The sequence below is a fragment of the Apteryx mantelli genome, chromosome 2, assembly GCF_036417845.1.
Source record: "Apteryx mantelli isolate bAptMan1 chromosome 2, bAptMan1.hap1, whole genome shotgun sequence".
Classification (NCBI taxonomy): domain Eukaryota; kingdom Metazoa; phylum Chordata; class Aves; order Apterygiformes; family Apterygidae; genus Apteryx; species Apteryx mantelli.
This window is the reverse complement of record NC_089979.1, coordinates 42,633,042-42,655,536: the sequence shown is the minus strand read 5'-3', so window position 1 is coordinate 42,655,536 and position 22,495 is coordinate 42,633,042. Positions and strand designations below refer to the sequence as shown.

At 37.1% G+C, this 22,495-nt stretch overlaps 1 protein-coding gene across 4 annotated transcripts; it reads right to left on the bottom strand.

Moving 5' to 3' along the window:
• Positions 1-82: 82 nt before the first annotated feature.
• On the bottom strand, positions 83-21,023 carry TERF1 (telomeric repeat binding factor 1). 4 transcript variants are annotated; one of them, XM_067290553.1, is made up of 11 exons: positions 20,838-21,021; positions 16,690-16,785; positions 14,291-14,421; positions 14,047-14,133; positions 11,671-11,820; positions 9,452-9,561; positions 8,200-8,262; positions 8,065-8,123; positions 6,885-6,949; positions 6,720-6,786; positions 1,626-1,704 (listed from the first exon to the last, which is right to left on the bottom strand). In XM_067290553.1, exons 1-10 carry the CDS (start codon positions 21,013-21,015, stop codon positions 6,721-6,723), a joined length of 1,005 nt encoding a protein of 334 aa, XP_067146654.1. In that variant the 5' UTR covers positions 21,016-21,021; the 3' UTR covers positions 1,626-1,704; position 6,720. The 4 variants fall into 4 exon arrangements, with proteins under 4 accessions (XP_067146655.1, XP_067146651.1, XP_067146652.1 ...); XM_067290554.1 differs by lacking the exon at positions 6,720-6,786 and having other exon boundaries at positions 83-1,704; positions 20,985-21,023; XM_067290550.1 differs by lacking the exon at positions 6,720-6,786 and having other exon boundaries at positions 83-1,704.
• Between the last annotated feature and the right edge of the window lie 1,472 nt (positions 21,024-22,495).

The window sequence follows — 22,495 nt, the reverse complement described above, 5'->3', positions numbered from 1 at the left end:
GCAAGATGATCATCCTAATATTTTCTGAACATTTCAGCCTTCAAGAATATCTTTCATTTGGAGCCAGGAAAAAAACACCCCAGAGAAAAGTATATTTTATTATTATCATTAGACAGACACTTTTCCTTGAAAGGTTCTTGTAAAATAAAAATAAATACCTTATGCAAGGACAGCAGTACAGAAAACACAATTTGAATTGAAGATATTCCACTCAAAAAAAGTGTCATAACATGCAAGTTCAACTTATTAGATCCATACTAGTACAGAGTGGACAGTATATGTTTTCTGAGACTGTGGAATCCTCTTCCATAGAATCTAAAGCAAAAGAGACAGCACAGCACCATCAACCACCTGTTACAGCCTCTCATGAGCAGGAGATTCACAGTGACCAAGTGACACCTTGATGCAGTTAGTTACCCTCCTCAGAGCTGGTCGTTGCTTGTTCGTGCTGTAGCTATAGACCCTGGGGAGCATGGATGAAACATGTCTTAGTCTGTGCTATCAGTGCCAAAGTAGACAAGCGACTGAGCCCCGCTTTGGCCACACATTTCAAGCTTCCTCTTTTTGTTGATCTAGAAGGAAGCCTTTTTAAGACAAGGTAGGTGGCACAAGGTAAGAGACGTTAAGAGCTACTATCATACTATTACTTCCCATTTATTCTCCATCTCTTCTGCAAGATAAAAATGCTATTATGTCAATATAGGTAACTTCAGAATAATCTTCCTCCTAGAACTTAATTCTTCCCTTATGTTTTACCTCCAGTACATATACAGCACCTTTATTACTTATAGATATAAAATTACATGGAGCATTATATTTCCTAAGTGCAAAGAAAAGGAATTTGAGAGTTTGCCAAAGCAGAAATACAGATTTTTCTAGTATAACTTACCTACAGAGGTGACAAGTCTGACTGGAATGTCAAGGTGAATCAGATTAGACTAGACTATGGCAGGAACCAAAACAATCAAAAGCTCAGTCTGACTAGATATACAAGCCTTTATAAAATACAGAGCACTGACCATTAGCCTATACCAAGCTAAACACGTTGCCAGCATTCAATATTCCTATATACATACTTAACCTTTCTTAAATCTTTTAAAATATTTTCCCATTTCAGAAAATAGGACACCTATTGCATGTAGATAAAGGCCAGACTTTATATTTAAGACTTCATTATCTGAGCAAGTGAGCTTATATGGATGTTTTATACTTTTTACTACTTTTTCCACGTTTTCGGATAACAACAATTTTGAGACTCTGGGACTAATATCGCAGGACCTTGAGTATTTCATTCTGTGGAAATAAGTTATTCAAAACATTAGCTATTGAAGGCAGAAAAAGCTCAATAATAGGATTGGAAAAAATATATATATCCTTAGAATCATAGGACTGATGGCTGTACCGGTATTTTAACTCCACAAAAACATTTTTTGTAATATTTTAAGTCATCAGCATAATGTACAGTCAAAATTATTCTGAAAAGCTAGGTTTGTCCTCATGTAGGAAAGGCTCAAGAACAGTTAGAGTTGATTCTTGCAGTCCAAATTAGACCTGGTCAATCCTGCGGAGTGTTCTCCATCGGTCCTTTAACATGACACTAGTTCGGTTGTTGAAGTCACCATGGACCAAAATTTTAGCCCAATTGCCCACTCCAAACTCCCTTACTCCCGATTTCAGTTGCAGGTCTTCTGCATGTGTCCATCGCTTTGGGAAGAGCAGAAAAAAAACCACAGGATATATGAACAAAGAATTTAAGAGTTAACCTTACAAAAAAAAATATAAAAGCAAATATTTATACAGCTATCTAGTTATTACACAGAGCACAGATGTTTTAGTTGTCAGTAGGCCTATTTTGATTTTCTTGAGCATCATAACTTGACACTGAACACAACAAGTGTTACCAACTCAAGTGTTTTAAACACATTAGCAGACAAAAACCAAATGCTTCAAATTCCACATTTTTCAGGAGGAAAAAAAACATGGGACAAAATTTCACTTCAATCAAAACACATTTTCCAAAATTTTACTTTATTGGCTAACTGAGCCAACACTAACCTTGATAAAACATAGTACGCAATACAAAAGCTCTAGCAGTTTGTGATACAACCTGGGGACTGAGAATAAAGATACCGCTTATCAACAGCAATAGAATTTCAATGTGCTTAAAAAAAAAAAAAAACCCAATATTTTAAATGCTGATAAAGGCAAAATTATACATATTGCATTTAAAAGGAGATTAGCCATATCCCCAGATAATAACTACACACTTTTTGGCACTTTATTGAGCACATTACATTCTCACTGTCATGCCTTAAAAGCTTTTTAATCTTCAAGGGGTGCTATATCTCTTATAAAAAGAGAGTGATTTACTTGGATATTTATACATCTGTAAGCAACTTTTCTTCTGATGACACTGTCTAGTGTACCAGTTCTTCCTTGGTAGGTTCTCAATACAAATATCAATTATTATCCCTTGATTATAAGACTGTACACAGTAAAAGAGAATTGAAATGTAATACTTGATTTTTCTTAAATTTAACTTTACAGTAACTTATGAGTATCAACTTTCTTCTATTGTAGCTTTATAGAAATACGTATCTGTAACAACAGATTATAGATTTTATATATATATATATATATATATATATATAATGCCTATTTTTAAAAAAGTTTATCAGGTTGCAAACATTTTTAATACAGGTGCTTAAAATATGGTCATTTTTTCCTTACTCTGGAGTAGCAGTTAAGAATTTTAATGAGAAATATTTGAAAACAAAACACCACACCCTTATTCTAATAGAATGTAATTCTCCACAACTGTCTTCGAATCCTTGCTTAAAACACCAGTAACCATATTGATGTACCATTAGTACACCTCCTTAGGAAAACTGTCCATCGTCTGTGCAAAAACAGGACAATGTCCCAGCTTGAAACGACTGTTTAGGAAAACTGTTTTTAAAAACAAAGTATCAATTTCTATTTCAAAATGCATTTGATAGCACGTTTTTTCCAATTTACTCCCAGAAATCTGAAAGGCAAAGATTTGCTTACAGAAAACACGTTAACTCAAAAATGTTAATGAGCTTGCCCAGACTTATACAAAGAATGGGGTTTGTTTGTTGCATTTAATTCATCTGTGCTCATTTCTGCTGCTTGCACCAGAGATATCCTGCTACTTCTGATGCTTTCATGGACCACAGAAAATTATGAAAGGAGACAAACAGTCAATTTGGCCTCAAGTGGGCTTTTCTGTGAGTACCAGCAGATTCTCTATTAAAAATCATTAGTTACTGCAATTCTGTAAAATACATGATGATCCAATGTGCATGTGTGTGCATGTGATTACCAAAAGATTGCTGAAAATCCAACCAAGAAGCTGTATTTTATTTTTGCATTTAACCACTGCCTGTGCTTTACTTATTTGTAGTTGCTCTGAAACAGCAAAGAAGTCCAGAAAGTGTTTTTGTTAATAAAAGCACCAGGAGAGTCAGCAAGTTAGCAAAAGCCCTGTTATTTAGTCATGCTCAGTGAAAATGTGGATTCTAAAAAATTGCAGACTGGGTTACATGAAGACCAACAGACTTCACATCTGAAAGTCCGAGTTGCTCTAACAGTACAACTAATAGCATGTCTTAAACTGATCAAGAAGTCTTGCCACAAGAAGCAGTGATCATTGATGCGCCTCACTCACTAACCAGTGAAAGAACGTGGCATTAGTAGAACCAGTGGCAGTAGTTCAGTCTTTGTAAGCAATTGGAAACATTACAGATAGACAATTTTAGAGAAGTTTATGAAAAACACTTCATGTAATTGCTTATGCTTGGAAATCCAAGTATTGCATTAAGAAATAAGTGACACAGATCTTTTGCAATATTAGCAGCAAATAGTTTTCTGTTTTTGTTTTTGTTTTTGTTTTTTTTTTATTTAAAAGGCCAGAGATTCCTTTGGCATCATCTCGTTCAACTTATTTTGCAGCATGCCAGAAGACTTCCTAAATAAAATCTTTATTCAAGTAACACAGCTATGCTTGACCTATAGCACCAGATAAAATTCAAATATTTCCAGCAGCAGAGAAAATCACAACCCTTGTCAATTTGTTGCAGTGATTAATTATTTGCTGTTAAAATGTTTTTGTTGTTTTGCTTTTAATTGCTTACACTGAGTTTTTTTTAAATAAGTTTCTTCAGTTTAACATACAAATGAGGATCCTACATACAGGTAAATCAGACTTTTTTTTTTCCTCTTTTCAATGGGAACCATATAAAACAGTAACAACTTCCCTACCCACACAACGCAAAAGCTGCCTGTGCCTTCTAGGAAGGCAGTTGTATGGACTCTATCATTGCATTGTTATCAGCTAGTAAGACTGGCTGGACACACTGGACATAATATAGCACTGTGCTTGAGCTAACATAGTGACAGTGTCTAGTCCAGGGCTGTTTGACATTTGGCTAGCACAGAATGCTGGTAGAACAAACCTTGGTTTGCCAGACAGACTGTAGATGTATCCTCACATATCCAAAGATCTTGTTAATCCTTAGAATCAGTTTTTCCACTAGCAATGCACCATCATTCAATTATGCAAGAAGAGGGACCCTTCTTCTGGAATTTTTCCAAATTTAAATATATGCAATTAAGTTTCACACAAGTCTGACTGAATTCTGAAAACCTGGATTTTCAGACATTATTTAAGCAAATAGACAAACAGATTTTAATTAGACAACTCAAAGGACCTGCCATGCAAAAACAAGATATAACTTCAGTACAAATAGTTCTCTAAATTGTCAGTGACACTTGCATCCCAAAGGAGTTTAATTTAGGAATGAGAAAATAAAGTTCATTTTCTTTCAATTACACTGCAGACTGTTTGCATGTAGCTAACTGAAAACACAGCAATGAAAGGGCTGAAAACAGGCACTGAACCATCGCAATGAAATGCCATTTACAAAACAAGAGCAAACAATGCCAACATTGAAAGAGGTGCTGCATGGAGAAGGAAGTTCTAGAAGTCAACAGCTCTGACATTCACAGCATTCTTTCATGCATGCAGATGATCTTACATAACGCACATAAACAGTAAATCTACTCCCCTGCTTAATTAAAAGGCCAATATCATTGCTCTCTATACAATATCTAGATGAGAGGTCTCACTGCCAAGGATCATGCCATAAATACCAGCAGAGAAAGAGCAAATGTATGCTTTACTAAATGTTCAAAGTACATTGCTTTGAACTTTAATTTCTTTCAATATTTTTTTTATAAAGTTTTCAGTTCTTCACTACTATCAAATGTTGTCCTTTTCTGTAAATTGAATCTTTACATCTCAAATAATGAATTCAAAATATAATAGAATTAAGCACACAGCATCTATTTTTTTCTAATGAGATCTGTGCATGAGTGCAAGATCTGGATACAGTGCTGGTAGCTGACCCCATACAGACTACCTCAATAGAAAAAATAGGTAAATATAAAGCTATCCTTATTTCTATGTCAGCTGTGGTCCAATTAGCTTAAATCTTGATGTTGAAATCAAGGTCAAAGAAAATGCGCATGCTTGTTAGCTACTGGCTGATGAGGTACCTACTCAAGTATAAGGAAGAAGAAAAAAAAGTTATTATGTTTTTGAAGCCAACAGACAAATCCAGTGAGCACTGCTAATATTTTTAGGGCACTGGCTGTATTGGCAGCTGTTTAGAAGGCTCTCACTGATGTAACTATTTCTGAGATTTGTGAGACTGAAAAACTCTGCATTTATATGTGGCAAGGGGCTGTATCAACCTCCAGGGACAGAGGGTGGTAAAAATATCTTAACAGCAGCTCCCATTAGGCATTCAACCAGTTTGAGGACAGCATGTTACTGGAGATGTAACCAGTACTTTGACTTCAGTAAACATTCTTTAAAGGAATAGGACTAAGCACAACTCTCCTTGAAGACTATCTGAAAAAAAACATATGTAGGCTCATCCTCCCCTGTTGTATGAAGAACAAAATGTCAGAAACAGCTGGCACCAAAATGTATATAAGTATGCTTAGGTAACAGCACAAGTTATCAGAGGGATGCCATATTACTTCCTAAGAGATATTCCTAAGAGAAATTCAACAAGGTGAATACATCTATTTATACTAACTTTGTTTAGAAGTGTTCAGCTTTTCGTCATGATAACAAACAAATAAAATTGGCAATCCATAAGATTAATTTGTAACCATTCTTCCCTAATGTCAAATCAACTTCCAATTCCATAATAGGGCACACATTTATATTCTTTGCACTTATAGGGAATTCTAGCATTAGTTCATGTTATTAGAGTTATCTTAAAGTAATGCAAAAAAGTGAAGAGAATGCAAATAAGTATTTGAAATGCAGAATTATGAAAAGACATTATTATTTAGTTCATAAAAATTAGAATAGTTTCCCAAGTAAAGACATGTTTTCACCTCAGGATGTGTGTGTGGGGGGAAACCTTTGATGTTTGCCCTAAACTCCCATTGGCAAGTGATATCCTGAATTCTTCAATCTAAACAGTAGAAGCAGTTTTGGGTTTTTTAAAAATTTGTCCATTCACAACTTTCAGAAAATATATTTGTATTAAAAGAAAATCCAGACTAAGCTTCAGTAACAGTGCATTTCAACAAATTAAAGGCTTATGAGCATTAGTAACAATATTTGAGGCCGCACAAAAATTTTTTTTGATGCTAGCAATTAGAAATTAAAGACTCACCTTAGGGGCTGTAGCACAGTTTGAGTAATGGAGAGATTACCAAACCCAGGCATTTTTGATTGTACCCCTAGAGCCATATTCAAATAAAAGTTGGAATAAAAAGTTATACTGTTAAGCATTGCAGATGCGTTTTATCTCCATTTAGATTAGAGAACAAATACAAACCTGCCTTTTTCGTCCACAAGCCCAAGCATCTCCATGTTTTTCTACATTCTGCAGGCTGTTCAGACCTAGAAGACAATTGAAGTACATCCAGACCAGTGAGAAGTCAATATTAAGTATGTACATTATTTTGATATTCTTTGGCAGACTGAGATAACTTCAGTATGTCTCTGTGTATGTGAATATACATCTTCATGCATATATGTAGTGAAAGCTGTGTATAATCTCCTCTAAGTTCAAACACTCAAACAGTTTTTTCAAGAAAAGTCTGTATTTTGTATGTGACAGAGCTCACAAAAGAATGTTTTAAGCAATTAAGTAAAAACTGGTACCTTACAATGATATATTCATTCTTTCCATTTGGTGAAAATATCTTTACTACAGATAACACTCATTTTAAATAGAGAAAATGGAAACTAACCAGAAGTCAGAGATCTGATACTTTGCATACAGCATCCATCATTTCCACAAAACATGTTACTTCTACTTGAGGCAAGTAACCAACATATCTCAGAGCTCTTCCCTCGAGTGCATCATAATGAACAAATGACCATAAATCCCCACTTTCTGTGGGCAGATGGTTAGTTATTTCAGTCAGCAGCTGGCCACATGCAGAGGCTATAACGTTGTCTATTTGTGGTAATAGGGTACTAATGCTTTTCAGAACCTAGGTACAACATTGATTATGCAATATTTAAGTATTTTAAAAATACTACCAGGAAAGTTAGGCATTAACATCCTAACTTTGAGTATCTTACACTAGATTTTTTTTTTTTTTTTCCCCATGAACCAGTCAGCATCCTTAGTTTCTACTCCCCAGAATTACCTAGGTCAGAAGCCCAAAAGAGACAAATTTCAATACTACTATACTGATCGCCTTCTTCAGGACAGAATACCATAACCCTAATAAAAAACAAAAGCATATCAGAAAATAGTAAATGATTTTGAAAGATGAGTTGCCTGGGAATCTTAAGCTATTTCATACTTCCCTAAATGTGGCATATATCCCCAAAATTTTGATTTGTGTAGACATTACACACAACAATTGGTGTTTTCACCATAATCATTTTTATATGAATTCAATCACATTATCTGGATAGCAGTTATCAAACCACCAATTCTTTTTGTCTGGAAAAATAGCATTTGCATTATTTTGACAGCATAAAAATTAGCTAATACTCACTTTGAAGAGCACTCTTTTTTCTGTGTTTCTGTCCTGAGTGAGGCCTGCAAGAAACATAACTGAAGTAAAAAGTAAAAAGTACATAGAACTTTCATGAATGTGTATGACCAACAGCAACAAAAAAATTCATTTTACCTTACTATGGGTTTTCTTGCATCTCCAGACGACTGATTTGTAATACTCTGCTCTTCCATACAGCTAAAAGAAAAAAAGCCAGAAAATCATTTTTAGACAACACATAGAACAACAACATTTAAATAGAAGACAAACAAACCTAAGATTTTGCTATGGAACCAGTGGCATATAAATATATTCAAGCAGTTGATGTTTATTTACAAGTCTACCATCAGCTAATCTCAAAGGCCTTGAAAAACATGGAACTTGTACAGAGGAAGCAATTCCTTCCTTTGCAAAACCCATTCAAACTTCCCTCCCTCTACTTGGAAAAGAAACACACAAGACATTACATGTATTTAAGCTGAAGAGATGAGGCATTTCAAACACTTATTTTTCATACTTTACTTCTTCACAATCTAAGAATTGTTTCTATAGGTTTTTGACCAAGTCTTCCATTAAGCCTCTTTCAGATGTAATTGTGTCAGGCACTGTCCTTTCTGAAAATTTATGATTTGTCTTCCTGTATACTCTTATCTGCATCTGTCAGTTTCCTTACCTAAATGATATCATATATTCTAAGTATACAATTGCAGAATTACAGACTTTATCCAGAACATAAACCACAATCTATTACCCATGAAAAAACAAGTAGTGATAAACAGTGATAAACCTAAAATATTATTTTTCCAAAATAAAGTCAAAGGAAAACAAGCAAAAACAGTAACGGGGCTCCAACTTCCCTCAGCATCTCTTAAAGTGTGTAATTTTTTTGAGGCTTCTTGTCAGTCATGCTCTGTGTTTTTTTCCTACGAAGCAACATTCCCCATAATACTAGCATCATTAAGCAAGTGGATAAAGTGTTTAACTGTAAACAAAAGAACAGACTGATTCTTTCTTTGTACTCTTCCTCCTCCAGAAGACCTATATAGCCCAAAATTAAAAAGATAGGACTAAAACAAGCAAAAGCATAAAGAGAAAACTTGAAATATTTCAATGTTTTTATTGTCATACAAGACTGACAACTGTTTAAACTGAAAAATGTGCATCTCCAACAAATACTTAAAGTTAATGCCAAGCTATATGATGTAAATGCCAAGAGCAACAATCAAAAATCCAGAAGTTAAAAAATAGAAGAGAATGTGTTTGTAATTTCCATCTTCTGTTGGACAGTAACTTTAGAATTTATCATCCTTTATTCTACCTATTCTTAGTTCTACAAGCTTCAGTCATATCCAAGCTGTCCCTCAGCAGTACACTGCCGAATACCAACCTCCGATTTGTTTCCAAATTACTTTCTTCCTTTGTTTCACTGACATCCACAGTTTCGTTCTGCAACATTGTTGCTCCTAATTCTTTAGCCTCCACCTGTTTTGTGGCTGCCTGCGTGAAATGGAGTTGATACTTTAAAATTAAAACCAACCAGTACCTAAAATAATCATTGTAAGCAGCTATTTAAGTGTACCCTCTATTAGGACTAACAGTGCTTATTTCCCAGACCCTTTAACAGAAGAGCACTACCACTAAAATAAGTGGTTTCAAAACGGCAATTGTAATGAGAAGCCGAAATCCAGATTTTTTTTTTAAACAGCTAAAAACTCAGAAACTTTGGGCATAGCCACAGCTAATCTTTATATGTACACCCAGAGAAATAAAATAAATACTTGCACAGCAAGTGAACATACAGAGAATATGTGAAATATATGGCAGAGAGTAATTAAGACTGAAGTACTCTCACAGTATTTACAGTCTTTTATAACTAAAATAGAAATGGAACACTGACAGATCTCAGGAGTCCATCTTGCTCCAATCAATGCAGTGTGTGGCAGGATCAAGAAAACCTACAACATATTCAAAAGACACGTCTTACCAGACCTTAAGCTTATAAGGTAACTTTTCCTGCCTAAACTATTTTAGCCATAAACTAAACTGATTTCTCCTCCACTGGGGCAGGGGGAGCAGAAGGGAAGAAACAGGTCATTACTCTCTATTGAATTTCTCAAGTACCATAAGATTTGTACTGTTCCAAATTCCTCACATCTACTTTTTAGAATAAGTAACACCTTCAAAAAAGTTAAAAAGTATTCCCTGTTTGTTGAGTAACCAGATTGATGTTTACTTGGTGTAGATCCTGTTTCTTTGTATTGCAGTATCTGCAGACTGTATTCAGGGCAACTAACCTAAATGTTTCTTGAAGCTCAAGAATTTCATGAACAGTAGGTGCTGCACTTTTGTAGATTCCAAGATTGATAGTAACCTAGAAAAGGCAGCCAACGAAATGGTCTGGCAGTGTGTGACTTCTATACTTCCACATATGGCATCCAGGAAGAACAGGAGAGGAAAGAACAGTTAAAGGTATAGTGTTTTTCCATGCTTGGATAGTAGAGAACTCAGGGTACACACGCTGGGAAATAGTGATATGTACTGTACAGAGGAAGCTGGAAAACTTCACGCTGTGGTCTCCATGTCCCAGAGTAATTCAGACTAAAGTAAAAATATTTCAAATGTAAAAAAGATTTGCCACATTGGTGCCAATAAAGACAGCAAAAAGGACGTGCAGGCAGTGGCGGCGCAACACAGAGGGCATAGGTATGCTAGTGGGGAGTTCTGAGCCTTCTCTGACACCTCCAAACCTCTACCCTTTCTCAGACTCAAAGAAATTGCCATGAAAAAGTGACAGCTGAATGTGCCCAATACAATAATTTTAACAGTCTAAATATATAGATATTAAGACTCTGAATACTTTATAAAAAAAAGAAAAAAAAGACGCTAATTCCTCTTTCTGGGAGGAAAACAAAAAACCCAGAGGAACTTCAGGTTTGTTTATTTAAAATTTACTTCTTATTCTTTAGGTATTTGTGCTTTTGTAATTGAGTAATCCAATATTTTTTTTATAGCAAATAAACATGAGGGAAATTCTTTACAATCCTCCTGAAGATGAACTGCAGGAGGAATGTTGTTCTTAGCAACTTTAAATCACTTTTGAACAATACAGTTTGTAAGGAGCTTTTTATTTACAAAAAAAAGCAAAAATAGTTTTAAATCTCTAACTACTCTGACATTCCTAGAGCTTTTAGCCAAATTAACCGGTCTAGATCTTTTAGTTTTAATATGAAGTTTTAGTGGCTTAAGAAAAAACAAAACAAAAAAACCCACATACAGATACATTATCTTTCAGGGAGTCTCAGATCAGAATTGGTCCTCTTAAGCATACAGAAATGACAGATGTAGTTTTAATTATGCCTTTTTTCATGCTACTTTTCTATGAAAAGCAGCTGTGGAAAAAATTTGTGAAATTTTAGAGGAGTCTTATTCCTACTAGCTTTCCTAAATATACATTCAAAGTTCTTATTAATAAAACCATAGATAGGAAGATAAAGCTTCCCTTTCATCTTATGCAATAACTGAACGCCATCTAAACAATGCCTTGAAAGTAGCAATCTTATTATGTACCCTCTTTTGAAACTGGTTTTGAAAACAGTTTTGACATACCTGTATTAAGAAGTTAGTTTCATTGTCTTTCATGAAAAGTTCAACATAAGACTTTATTTTACTTATCAAAAGATTGTAACTGAAGTTTTGAAGAAAGGGAACATATGGATCCTTGCTCTTAATTATGGCTGCCAGCTTCATCCTTAAAGGCTAAAAAAAAAAAAAAAAATGCACAGTTTTACACAGCACACAAATATATTTTACAGTACTCAGCATCATTCTTCTGTGCTGAGAAAGAGTTATACAAAGATAAATGAGATGATTATAGCAGTTTTCTGAATATGTCTGTACATCTTCATGCTACAGTTTGAAATGGTTCTAGAGTTAACCAGCAGTAACACCAGGAGTTTACTCTGAGTATGCACACAATAAATCACGATTGTAACTTTCCAGAGTTCCCTATTTTTATTCCCTGTTATGAATAACATTTAAAGCTGTGTGATCAACGGAACAAAAAGCACATCCAGAAATGGCCCATCATTTGCAAGTTTTCTTTTCTCATTTGCTGCCTCTGCAGATCACCACTGAAATCTGAGTACAAAGTTCAGGAAAAGGACTATTTAGTACAATAGCATTAAGGGCACATCTATACTGTAATTACAAGCTTGAGTTTTCTCCACCAATCACTCTGAATCCTAAATAGAGACCAATATATCCAGGAATTAACTTTTGTGCACAGTGATATTCTTTACTATACTATTACTATAACCCACACTTTTTGAATAGTTGAATCCTCTGAATGAAGAGTATACCTGAAGAATGCTATACACATATGCCATTGTTTACATGAACACGTCCTAGTATACCAGAGGAAGATATGGCCCAGCACCTTTTTTTATTTTTATTTTTATTTTTTGACTGCAACCCTTCCCTTGCTCTTTTTTCCATCCTGGTTTTCTCAAAAGTGTAATATAGTACAGAACATCACTTGCCGCCTCCACAAAATGTCAGAGTTACACCTGTTTCTACAGTTTATGAAACAATGTCATTATGAAGAGAAAAAGTGGGGGACTGTCAGAGGTTCTATCTTTTGACTAACCCAATGCAGTATAAAAAGACCCACACAGGCACGGTACACATTCAGAGAACAGGCCAAAACTCTTATGCCTATATAAAACCTGCTTCTTACCCTTTTTCAGCGTCCTAGAAGCAGTCCCTATTAGCTCCCAATAAAGTTGTTACTATAAGTAGGTTTATGGGTTTCAGCAAACTCAAGCATGTGCACTAGCTATTGTTATAAATAGATGCGTGCTCAAACTTGTATCTTAATGCAGCAATGAACATGAAACCAGGATGCATCCTGACCCACAGATGTTATCTTTTCCAGATAGAGATATAACAACATCCACTCTATACTAAGGAGCTTTCATTCCTTCTGATGCTTCGATCAGCAGAACACTAACCAAGGGAGAATGTAAAGAGAGCACACTGCAATGGTTCAGAAAAAGTCAGGAGCCTGATTAGAGCAGTGGGACTCATCCTTCCTCTACCAGCATGTTTATACTATCTTTACTCTGATAAGACAGCAATACCACCTTCCCAGAAGCTGTAGTGACACCTCAACACCTCACTCATTTCTCATATGGAGTGGGAAAGGAGACAAAGCTGGGACTGCTGCTGCCCATGATGAAGAACAACTGCTGTTAGAAGCAGTCATTTTACTACTTTGAATCACCCAGCACCTCTATCAACCCCTTACCCCCAAATGTCCTTTTGTATTGATAGGTGACACAGGTGTATAAGTGACTGCAGAAGCAAGAATTAGAATGAAGCCATGTGGGCAGTATTCACTACCTTAGAAACCTATTCCCCTCCTCAAGGGGCTGACAACCAGATGAAAACACATCCAATGGCTGGCAGTTTGCACAGGCTGGTTCATTCAGGAAAACTATTATCAAGGATTTTTATTAACAATTTAATATGTTAAAAGAATTTTAATTTGGACAAGATGTGGCTTTAAGGATTCTTTACAAAACAAATATATTTTTATCCAGCCTAGAGCAAACTGACCGGCCTCCAAGACAAACTGAAAATGCAGTATTCAGTCATATTAGCCATTTGAATCCATTCAAAACAAACTGCATTTTAGCATGTGTTAAACAGGATAATGAAATACTGGGCAACAGCACAGAACACACCATGGGTACAGTGAATATATAACATATAACAGAATGTTATAACCAAATTATCACCTTTAAATCTTTACCTTGTTTAACCAAATTGTGTCCAGGCAAAGTTCTTTTCAACACCACTCTCCTGAAATGAGCTGCCAAGGTGAATATAGCAAGCAAAATTTTCACTAAATCACTTTCTTTTTTAAAAAAAGTTTTAGTTAAAAAAAAAAACAAAAAACTTAATGCAAAGTACTGTTACTACCTTATTTGATTCCAAATCTGTAAACAGCCTTTCAAGAACTTCAGCAGCCTCCTTAAAATATCCTTTTTCCATATGGACCGCTACAACCTAAAACCAAGATAGTTACATTTACAAGATATGCTGAAATGCATTTTTGCCAAGATTTGGGGGGGGGGGGGGCGGGGGAGGGAAACAAGAAAAAAAGATTGTTTTAGCTAAACGAATAGGTAGCATCCTTAACAGTTTTTGAACAAATCACACAGACCTGAATCTGAATTAAGCGATGAATATCTTCATGAAGCTTATTAGGTTTACTTTCTTCCCTTTCAAGTAAAGTCCAAATTGACAGAGCAGATTCCAAAGGTGAAATTCTTTGATCATTTTCAAAATGACAATCTTAGAGAGAAAATAAAAATTTAGAAAGCACTTAGTATTTAAAAAACCTTAAAGAATGAAGCTAAATATATCTAATTATTCATGCACAATAGTCATATGTACTTTACATTATTTCGACTGCTTTTTCCTCAAAGAATTTTTAGTCTTTCTCCAGATGTATTTAAGAGAGCTGAACTAATTTCCTCATTTTCAGAGAGACTTTCTTCCTACCTTTGCAAGTAAATATACTGTTTCATTTTTAAGAAAAGTTGTGTCTCCTAATTATTGTTCATTTAAAATACCATTTGCAATAGTGCTGAGTTTAACATCATGTATTTGGGCTGGCATTAATAATACTTTTACAATAAGCTTGGCATGGGATATCAAAACATTTGCTATCACTGCTATAGATTCTGTAATACAATTGCTTTTCGGATTTCTCATTTTCCAGGGTATATCTCTACATTACTGTCTGTCTTAACTTTTCATTATTTTTTTTAGCAGGTTATGCCGAGGGGGAAATTCAAGCAACGTAACACAGCACTACCATAAAAAAAAAAAAAAAAAAAAAAAAAGTAGAAGTAACCATCCGTATCACCGCATCTGCTGTGCCAACATAAGTGTTCCCAGCAATAGAAGTTCCCAGCAAGCAGGATCAGCGACCAGATCTGGGAGAAATCTAGCCCAGCCAAAGTGCCTTCCCTTCCTCACTCTACAAGCATTTTCCAGTCTGATCATTGTACATTTGCACAAATGGGTGCGCTGAAGAAACACAGGTGCAGGAGAAGCTGGCAGGTGCACAGAACTGCTTCTCTCCATGACAGTGCCAGCTTAGCTCAAGGTGTTCACTGAACTACAGCCACTCTTATTCCTTCCTTTTATATAACACCATAGAAGAATCTCTATTTCTCCTTATTCCTTACAGTAAGGATTGTCTTCTTTTTTTTTTTTTTGACAGAAGGCAAACAATTTCAGCAAGACTGAAAAATCAGAAGTATTTGATACCAGCTACAATATAACTCAAATGGTGAAAACTTAAATAGTATCATATAAAACTCCCCCACACACTCCAGCATTTTTCTAATCCTTGTTTCATTCAAGTGGTATGACATGTTCATGAAAGTTTGTTTTAATATTGTAAGAATCTAAGTGTTTAAATTAGAGTTGCTTTAAAGAGCTGGCATCTGAAACAAGTTATTCTATTTTCAGGCTCAATACACATTAAATCTTTACCTTATTTTAATCATCAGAAACTAATTAGAAAAGCTACCATACAATATATAAACTTTCTATGTACATTGTGCAACTACATCTGATATAAATGCATGGAGTCTTCCTCCCCATACAGGACATGCCCTATACTGCAACAGATAAAAATTCACATTGAAGTCATATTCCCAAGTGTTATGTAGAATAACAGTTTTAATGCAATGCCAGAGACTTTTCAAAATTTGTATGTGACGAACAGTCACTATAATTAAACAATATAATTTGATTCTGAAGTTGAACTAAATCAAGTACAGTGTTACTACCTGACAATCAACACAAGAAATTTTGTTTTGTGACCACAAGCCTCTGCCAAACTGCTAGGCTAGAATACATTTTTTTATTTTTTTATTTTTTTATTCCCTGCTTATGCTGAAAAGACTGTTTCTGAAGTCCCTAAATTCAACTGAGTTTTATCAAGCAGTGAGAACTAGCAGACAAAAAGTTAAGTCTGCCAGAAACTTGAGCACAAAAGCAGAATCAGCTTGGCCAAACCAGTAGGTAGTGAACATGGCCACACAGAAGACGTGGTAGTGAATAAGTCTGAAGGAACTGCCGCCTGTGAATCTCTTATGACTTTCTGTACAGAAGAGAGGCAGTCATCCTTTTCATCCACATTCTTACACCTACTGTCCCTCATACCTTAATCTCTAGATTTACACATGCAGAAAAAAATGCAGACTCCACACTTTACATTTGCAGATATTGCTCACTAAGAGGTAGTCAGTCTTTTTCAATATATTTCTTCTGTTGATGCTATTGTGACAGAAAGTCCTGTAATTTAAAAACTACAAAACCATTCAAGCTCAAAGCAATTAAATCAGTCAGCACAGATTATCACCAGTACTGCATACAGCTCAGTCACCTGTGGAATATAAACAGTTTGAAAGTGTAGATATTTCAGTCATTTTATTTACTTAGTAACAGCTACATGACAGCATATCAAATAAATCTTTGTACAAGTTCATGGAAATAATCTACTTCAGCAAAAGTGAAGTGAAAAAAAAAAATCAGAATATTTACCAAGTCTTTTTCCTTTTGCAATTCTTGTCAAAAGCTGGCAGAGATACACTGTTTTTTTCTGATGTGTAGCTATTTTGGAGAGGCTATTAATAACAGCTGGAAAAGAAGAGAAAAGTAAAGTCACTCTTGCTCCAGCAATGCCACAGTGTGGCTAGAGATACACCAGATTCTGTGTTGTAAGACTTTAAAAATGCTTCATCAGTTTTCTAAAGAATTGGAAATTTAGGAGATTATTAGTTAATATTCTTCTGTGTCACAAGAAGTTAAATCACATTTAAGAATTTGACCAGAATAATGTATTCATCTTCTGGTTCACAACAGCAACCTAAAAGCAATGAGGTGCATCACAGGTTTATACTCATTAAATTAGGAAAATATCACAGCATCATACATAAACAAAATCTTGTTTTGCTCAGTAGCTTATGATGAAAGACAGACAACTGTCTGCTTCAGAGAACATTTCCATGGAACGTCTGCAAAACACCAGCAGCACATAGGCTCCAAACACTTCACTTAAATGTTGCTATGGCAACTGACAGACCAAAACCAGTAAAAGCTACAATGAAAGCTTAGTCAGAAATGTAAACCTACAAGGGAAATCCTCCTCACAATGTTGGAAGGTCATAAGTATTATTATATATTTTAGAATGGGAGCTATCATGAGATTATTTTCATCATACTGATTACTATGCACTTCATATTCTAATGTGCTGCATATTGTGAGTAATTTATCCTCACAGCATTATAGAGAAACATTCAAACATGAAAAGTGAAGAACATGTCAAGTGACTTGCTGAAGACAGCTGCAGATTGAACACCCTAGCTCAGTAACTGCTTGTGTATGTGTTTCATTCTCAGTCTAGCAAAAACCAGAATTCCGGCATGTGAGACCCTCAAGTTTTGCACTAACACAAACAGCACCTTGTTTTACTCGGAAGTACTCAGTCTACCTGCTTAGTATTGTATGATAGTCTCCTAGGAACAGTGGATAAGTATGCACTTACAAACTAATTTAGAAACCCTTGACTGATTACAAAATCTAGCATCAAGCAGGATATTGTCATTTCGGCTTCAAAGAACCCCATTGCAATTCTATTCAGTGAGGACAGGAGATACAACAGCTGTTAATAGGTAAAATTTAATAGCTAAAATAGGAAGTAAAAGAACATTGTTTAAAGTAACAGTAAAGTGCCTCTATGATCACAGATTCATATAGCTTTCAGGCCAGACAATAGAGTTCAGCTTTAGAAAAAATTTGACTAATGAGTTCAATGGATAGAGAGAAGTGCTATCATCATGTCCTGAAGATGGAGCCAGAGCTAGGAAATTTTTGAAGCAGGCAGAAAACTGCAGCTGAAAGATCCCACAGAACAAAACTTGTCATGTTGGCAAGTAGCTTGAAATCTTTCAGGTTTCTTTGCTCCTCCTTCTTCTCTTAAGGTGCACATACATTAGTGTTTTAATCCAGATCAGGAGTGCATTTTTAAAGCAAATGTTTTGTGCTTTGGTTTGCACAATGGAATAGTCTTGAGTACACAGAAGGAATTCCTTTCACATGAAACTAAACTGGAAGATGCGCTCCAGCTGCAAATAGGCATTCAGCTCATGGGACCAAATTAGACCTGTTCTAAAGAAAAAGAACTCTGAAACATTTGTAGGGATGTCAGGTCCTAAGCACCAATTGCTTACGATTAGTGCAGACTAACACAAGTAGATGTAGCCCTAGTAAACTCTTCTAGAGGGAAAAAAAGAAAACAAAAACAACAACAAAAAAAAACCCAGTGAGATTGACACATTTTATAACTATCCATTCTTTTGTTAACAGTATCCTTAAACTGGTGTTAAGTTGCTTCCCTCCCTATGGTCACAAATGTATTTAATTTCTTAGTTTTCATTAGAAACACTAGAAATCCAGTTTCTTACCATGCCGATACCTAAACAAGGTAGTTCAGGTAATAGACCATAATATCCTGCCTAAGCAGGATAAGTTAGGCACAAGGCATGTAACCTTGCCATCCTGCTTTTATAAAAGCTAGCCTGAGATTTAAGAGCTAGCCCAGCTATTTCTACTTGGCAGTTTACTGAGCTATACAGAAATATCATTCATCTAACAAAATAGCACCTCTGTTTCCTTCTTCTTCCTACTATCTCATTTCCACTCTTGCTTCAGTTTGAGTAAACCTTCCTGCTGACAGGCAATCAGAACTGCATGCAGTAGGGTCTCACTTTGCATTGCGTAAAAGCAGTACTTTTCTATTTCTACTGAAAAACTTTTCCAATACAATCTTATTTCTGTACTTTGCTTTTTCCACAGACTATTATGCTGATGATTTAGTAATCTTATAGCATCAATATTCCCAACTCTCCTCTGTTGGGGTCTGAAATTCTAGAGGAACTTCGCTATTAGTTTGTAATTCCAAGTGACCTTGCATTCTGTATAACTGTTTCTATTGCTAGTCCTCAAAAGTCTTCCCATTCTTCTTGTCAGATATTTCAGTCAGCTTCTGTGCTGATAATGTCTCTGCTTTCCAACATCATCATGAAGTTTCATTACTGTACTCCCACTGAGCCACAGTCCCAAGACCACTGATGAGCACCATTAATAATTTAACCTAACAGCCCCCATTCAACATACCACATCATTTTATCTTTAAATTGCTTACCTCTCAACTCCTCATATCAATCTCCTCACTAGTCATATTCTGTTTGACACTGTATTCAGTTATTAGCAAAATTTTAAACAAGCAGTACTGTCACGTTTACTTTGGTCAAGAAAACATCTCCCCCAAAAGCCCCCCTCTAACCTGATATCTTCAGGAAAATGATTTGTAACAGAAGAAAAAAAAAAAAATCATAAATCAACCCAATATATCCAAGATGCAGACAATTTTTTTCCAGTTGTTAGCTGGAAACTCTGTTACTTTCTGTTAATATTCCTCATTCCAAATACACATTTTTCCATTCAAAATTCAACTACTAGACTTTATTACACCTTTGTCTGCTAGACTGCAATCCCTTGCCAAATTTCTGGCATTCTGCCAGAATTCAGAATATGAAAACAATGAGCTCAATGTATTTAGGGCATTCTATACTTTTTTTTTTTAAAGTCACAATTGTAGCTCTTCACTAAAACCTCTTCAACTTTTCAATAGCCTTGAATTTTCTGCAGCTGAAGTCACAACCTCTGTAGCTGAAGACGGTATACAACCAAGCCTATTCAAGCTTCATAGAATCAAGATCATAAAAATTACACTCAAGGAACTGTTATCATAGAATGCTCCAGAACAGCTGCCATTCCATATTAATACTAAATACCAGTGGATTAAACTAAGAAGGTTCAGCCCGCATTGTCTTATTTCCACTATGTGCAACCGTTGCCAATACTGTTATAAAACCTCAACAAACTATCCCATATCATTCTAGGAGCCTTCTGAAATTCTCAGAAACTCTGAAAACATCCACAAATCTAGTGACCATGATCACTAGGAGGCTAAGCAGGTGTACTAAACCTGCTTACACAGGCCAAAAATTAAATGTAGAAACAGGCAAGGGTGCTACAGAAAAGATGACCCTGAAAGCCACCCTTTTATATTTATATTAAGCTGCATGGATGCACTGCTTTCAGAATGGTTGTAGCTATTTGAAAGCCACAACTTGCAAAATTTAGACAACTACAACTTCCTCTTTAACTAAAAGAGTTATCCTAGAAACACAAGAGCTTCCTCAAATGCACTATGTGATATTAAATGCTTGTCAGTCAGCTCAAGACAAGAGCATTAAAGATACCCCTGGGGGAGGAAGAGACTGGTATTAAAAGGGAAATGGGACAGAAGAGATGAAACGATCTGCAGTGACATAGAGAATGTGTGGAGAGATGGATTTAACAGTTAACCCTTAGCACTGGACACAAACGGCTCCAGCAACAACCTAAAAACCACTGCCGGAATCCGGTCGCCCCAAGAAGCCGCAGAAGGGAGAGGGATGGGGCAAGGCGCGCGAGCGGACAGACAGGGCTGCGCACGCTTAACGCAGACAAGGAGGCCCAGGTGGCTGCAGCAGCCCCAGCAGCGGCGGTGCCCAGCCGCGGGAAGCCCGCGGCCCGCACGGAGGCCGCAGCGAGGAGACACGACCGCCCCCCAGACCCTCACCCTGCGCCACGTCCCTGCACCGCCTGAACTCCGCCGTGCGCCCCTCCCTGAAGTGCCGGCACAGGCAGTAACAGGCGAACTCCAGCATCCAGTCCCCAACCACAACCTCCGCCTGCGCCAGACGCGCAGGAGACAAAGAAACCCAACCGGCTCCGCCGCTCCCGGGCGACCCGGCCATCTTCAACCCGCGCGCCAACGGCTCCAGGCCCCGCCCATCGCCAACGGCCGGCTCGCGCTCCCCCGGCCCCGCCCTGCCCCGCGCGGCAGCCACTCAGCGCGGCTCACCCCCGCCTTGGCTGTCGTCACCTCCGCTGGCGGGCGGGGGCTGGCTTAAGTCAATTCTCTGAGGAAGGCGAGAGCGGGATCCCCGATTGGTTGGAGCGGCCACGGCGCTGTTTCCGAGCGGGAGGGGGGGTAACGTTGTGCGTCCCGTCCCGCCCCCCCCCGAGTCAAAGGGGGTGGATTGATCTGACCGTGTGGGCGGGAGACAGAGGGGCGGGGGGGGGAGGGGGGAGGTGAATTCCCTGCCCGTGAGGAGAAGGCGCGAGCGCCGCCCGTTAGCCGCCCAGGGCCGGTCGGTTAGTGTGTGCGTCACCAGCCTTCAGAAGTCGCTTTTAAGGGCCTTTACTTCGAGCTGAGTAAATGATGTAGCCCGGGCCCCGCAGTTGTAAGCATTTTCCACCGTGCCGTCGTGTGATGGTTGGCATAGTCATGTGGATATAAACGTCTGTTGGTGCTGGAAGATAAGTTGAAGGAAATGTCTTCCTTGGAGCAGGTAGCTGTGAGAGCTGCGATGCTTCTGGGAGACTAAAAGACCAGATAGATGTATACACGTTTGAAACAAAGGACTTCACCTAAGAAGCGTGTCTTTATGTGGATCCTGAACAGAATGGAGTTTTGGTGTAAAGATGCTTCAGCTCCAACTAACTTTACAGCCAGGAAACTACAAATTTGATGTCTTTTTGAAACTCATCCTTCTTGTAGCCTGTGCCCTTCTGTTGTTCTAAGGTACTTTGGGCTACATCAATATTAGTAAAATAAGGAGTGATTGTGGCCATTCTTTGATTGTGAGGGCAGGTGGCATGGCACAGCTTTTGTCCACATACCTTAACTTTTCCTCTCCCCTCCACTGAAAACAGGGTGGCCTCATCCATACTGCCCTTTGGGAACAGTTCCCGGTCTGCACTTGTTCCCTCAGCTGTGCTTGCACACTGCCTGGAAGAGTACAGGACACAACTAGGAGTGTGCTATCAGTGTGATAGTCTTGGAACAGTTATGGCGCCTGTGCCCTTGCAGTGTTGATTTCAATAGTATAGAAGAGTTCACCATCAGTTCCCCATGCCTGTGCAATTGCATGTGCAGGGAAATCAGTTTTTTTGTCCATTGTGTCCATTTACTTTATGTTGCTGTTGAACTTTACTTTTGTTTTTTTTTTAATTGAGCATTAACTATTAACATTGCATGAATGCATTTTTTACAATTATTTTCTGGATTTTATAAAGAAAAAATACGGGGAAAGGAAGGATGTAGATATAGGTAGCCTGAACTGGAACTTTTCTTTAAATGGGCCTGATAAAATTCCCTGACAGAATTTAGACATTTTTAAGCTGGCATGACAGGTTGGTCAAAGCTCATAAACTCTGCAACAGTTTTGGGTT

Bases quoted from the DNA above. Each gene is read 5' to 3' on its own strand.
- TERF1 (XM_067290550.1), bottom strand. From the start codon at position 21,015: ATGGCCGGGTCGCCCGGGAGCGGCGGAGCCGGTTGGGTTTCTTTGTCT. The intron at 14,422-16,689 runs GTAAATATTCTG...TTTCTCTCTAAG, and splicing joins TGCAAAAGGAAAAAGACTTG to ATTGTCATTTTGAAAATGAT. The intron at 8,263-9,451 runs GTTGGTATTCGG...TTTTTCTTTTAG, and splicing joins AATTTGGAAACAAATCGGAG to CTGTATGGAAGAGCAGAGTA.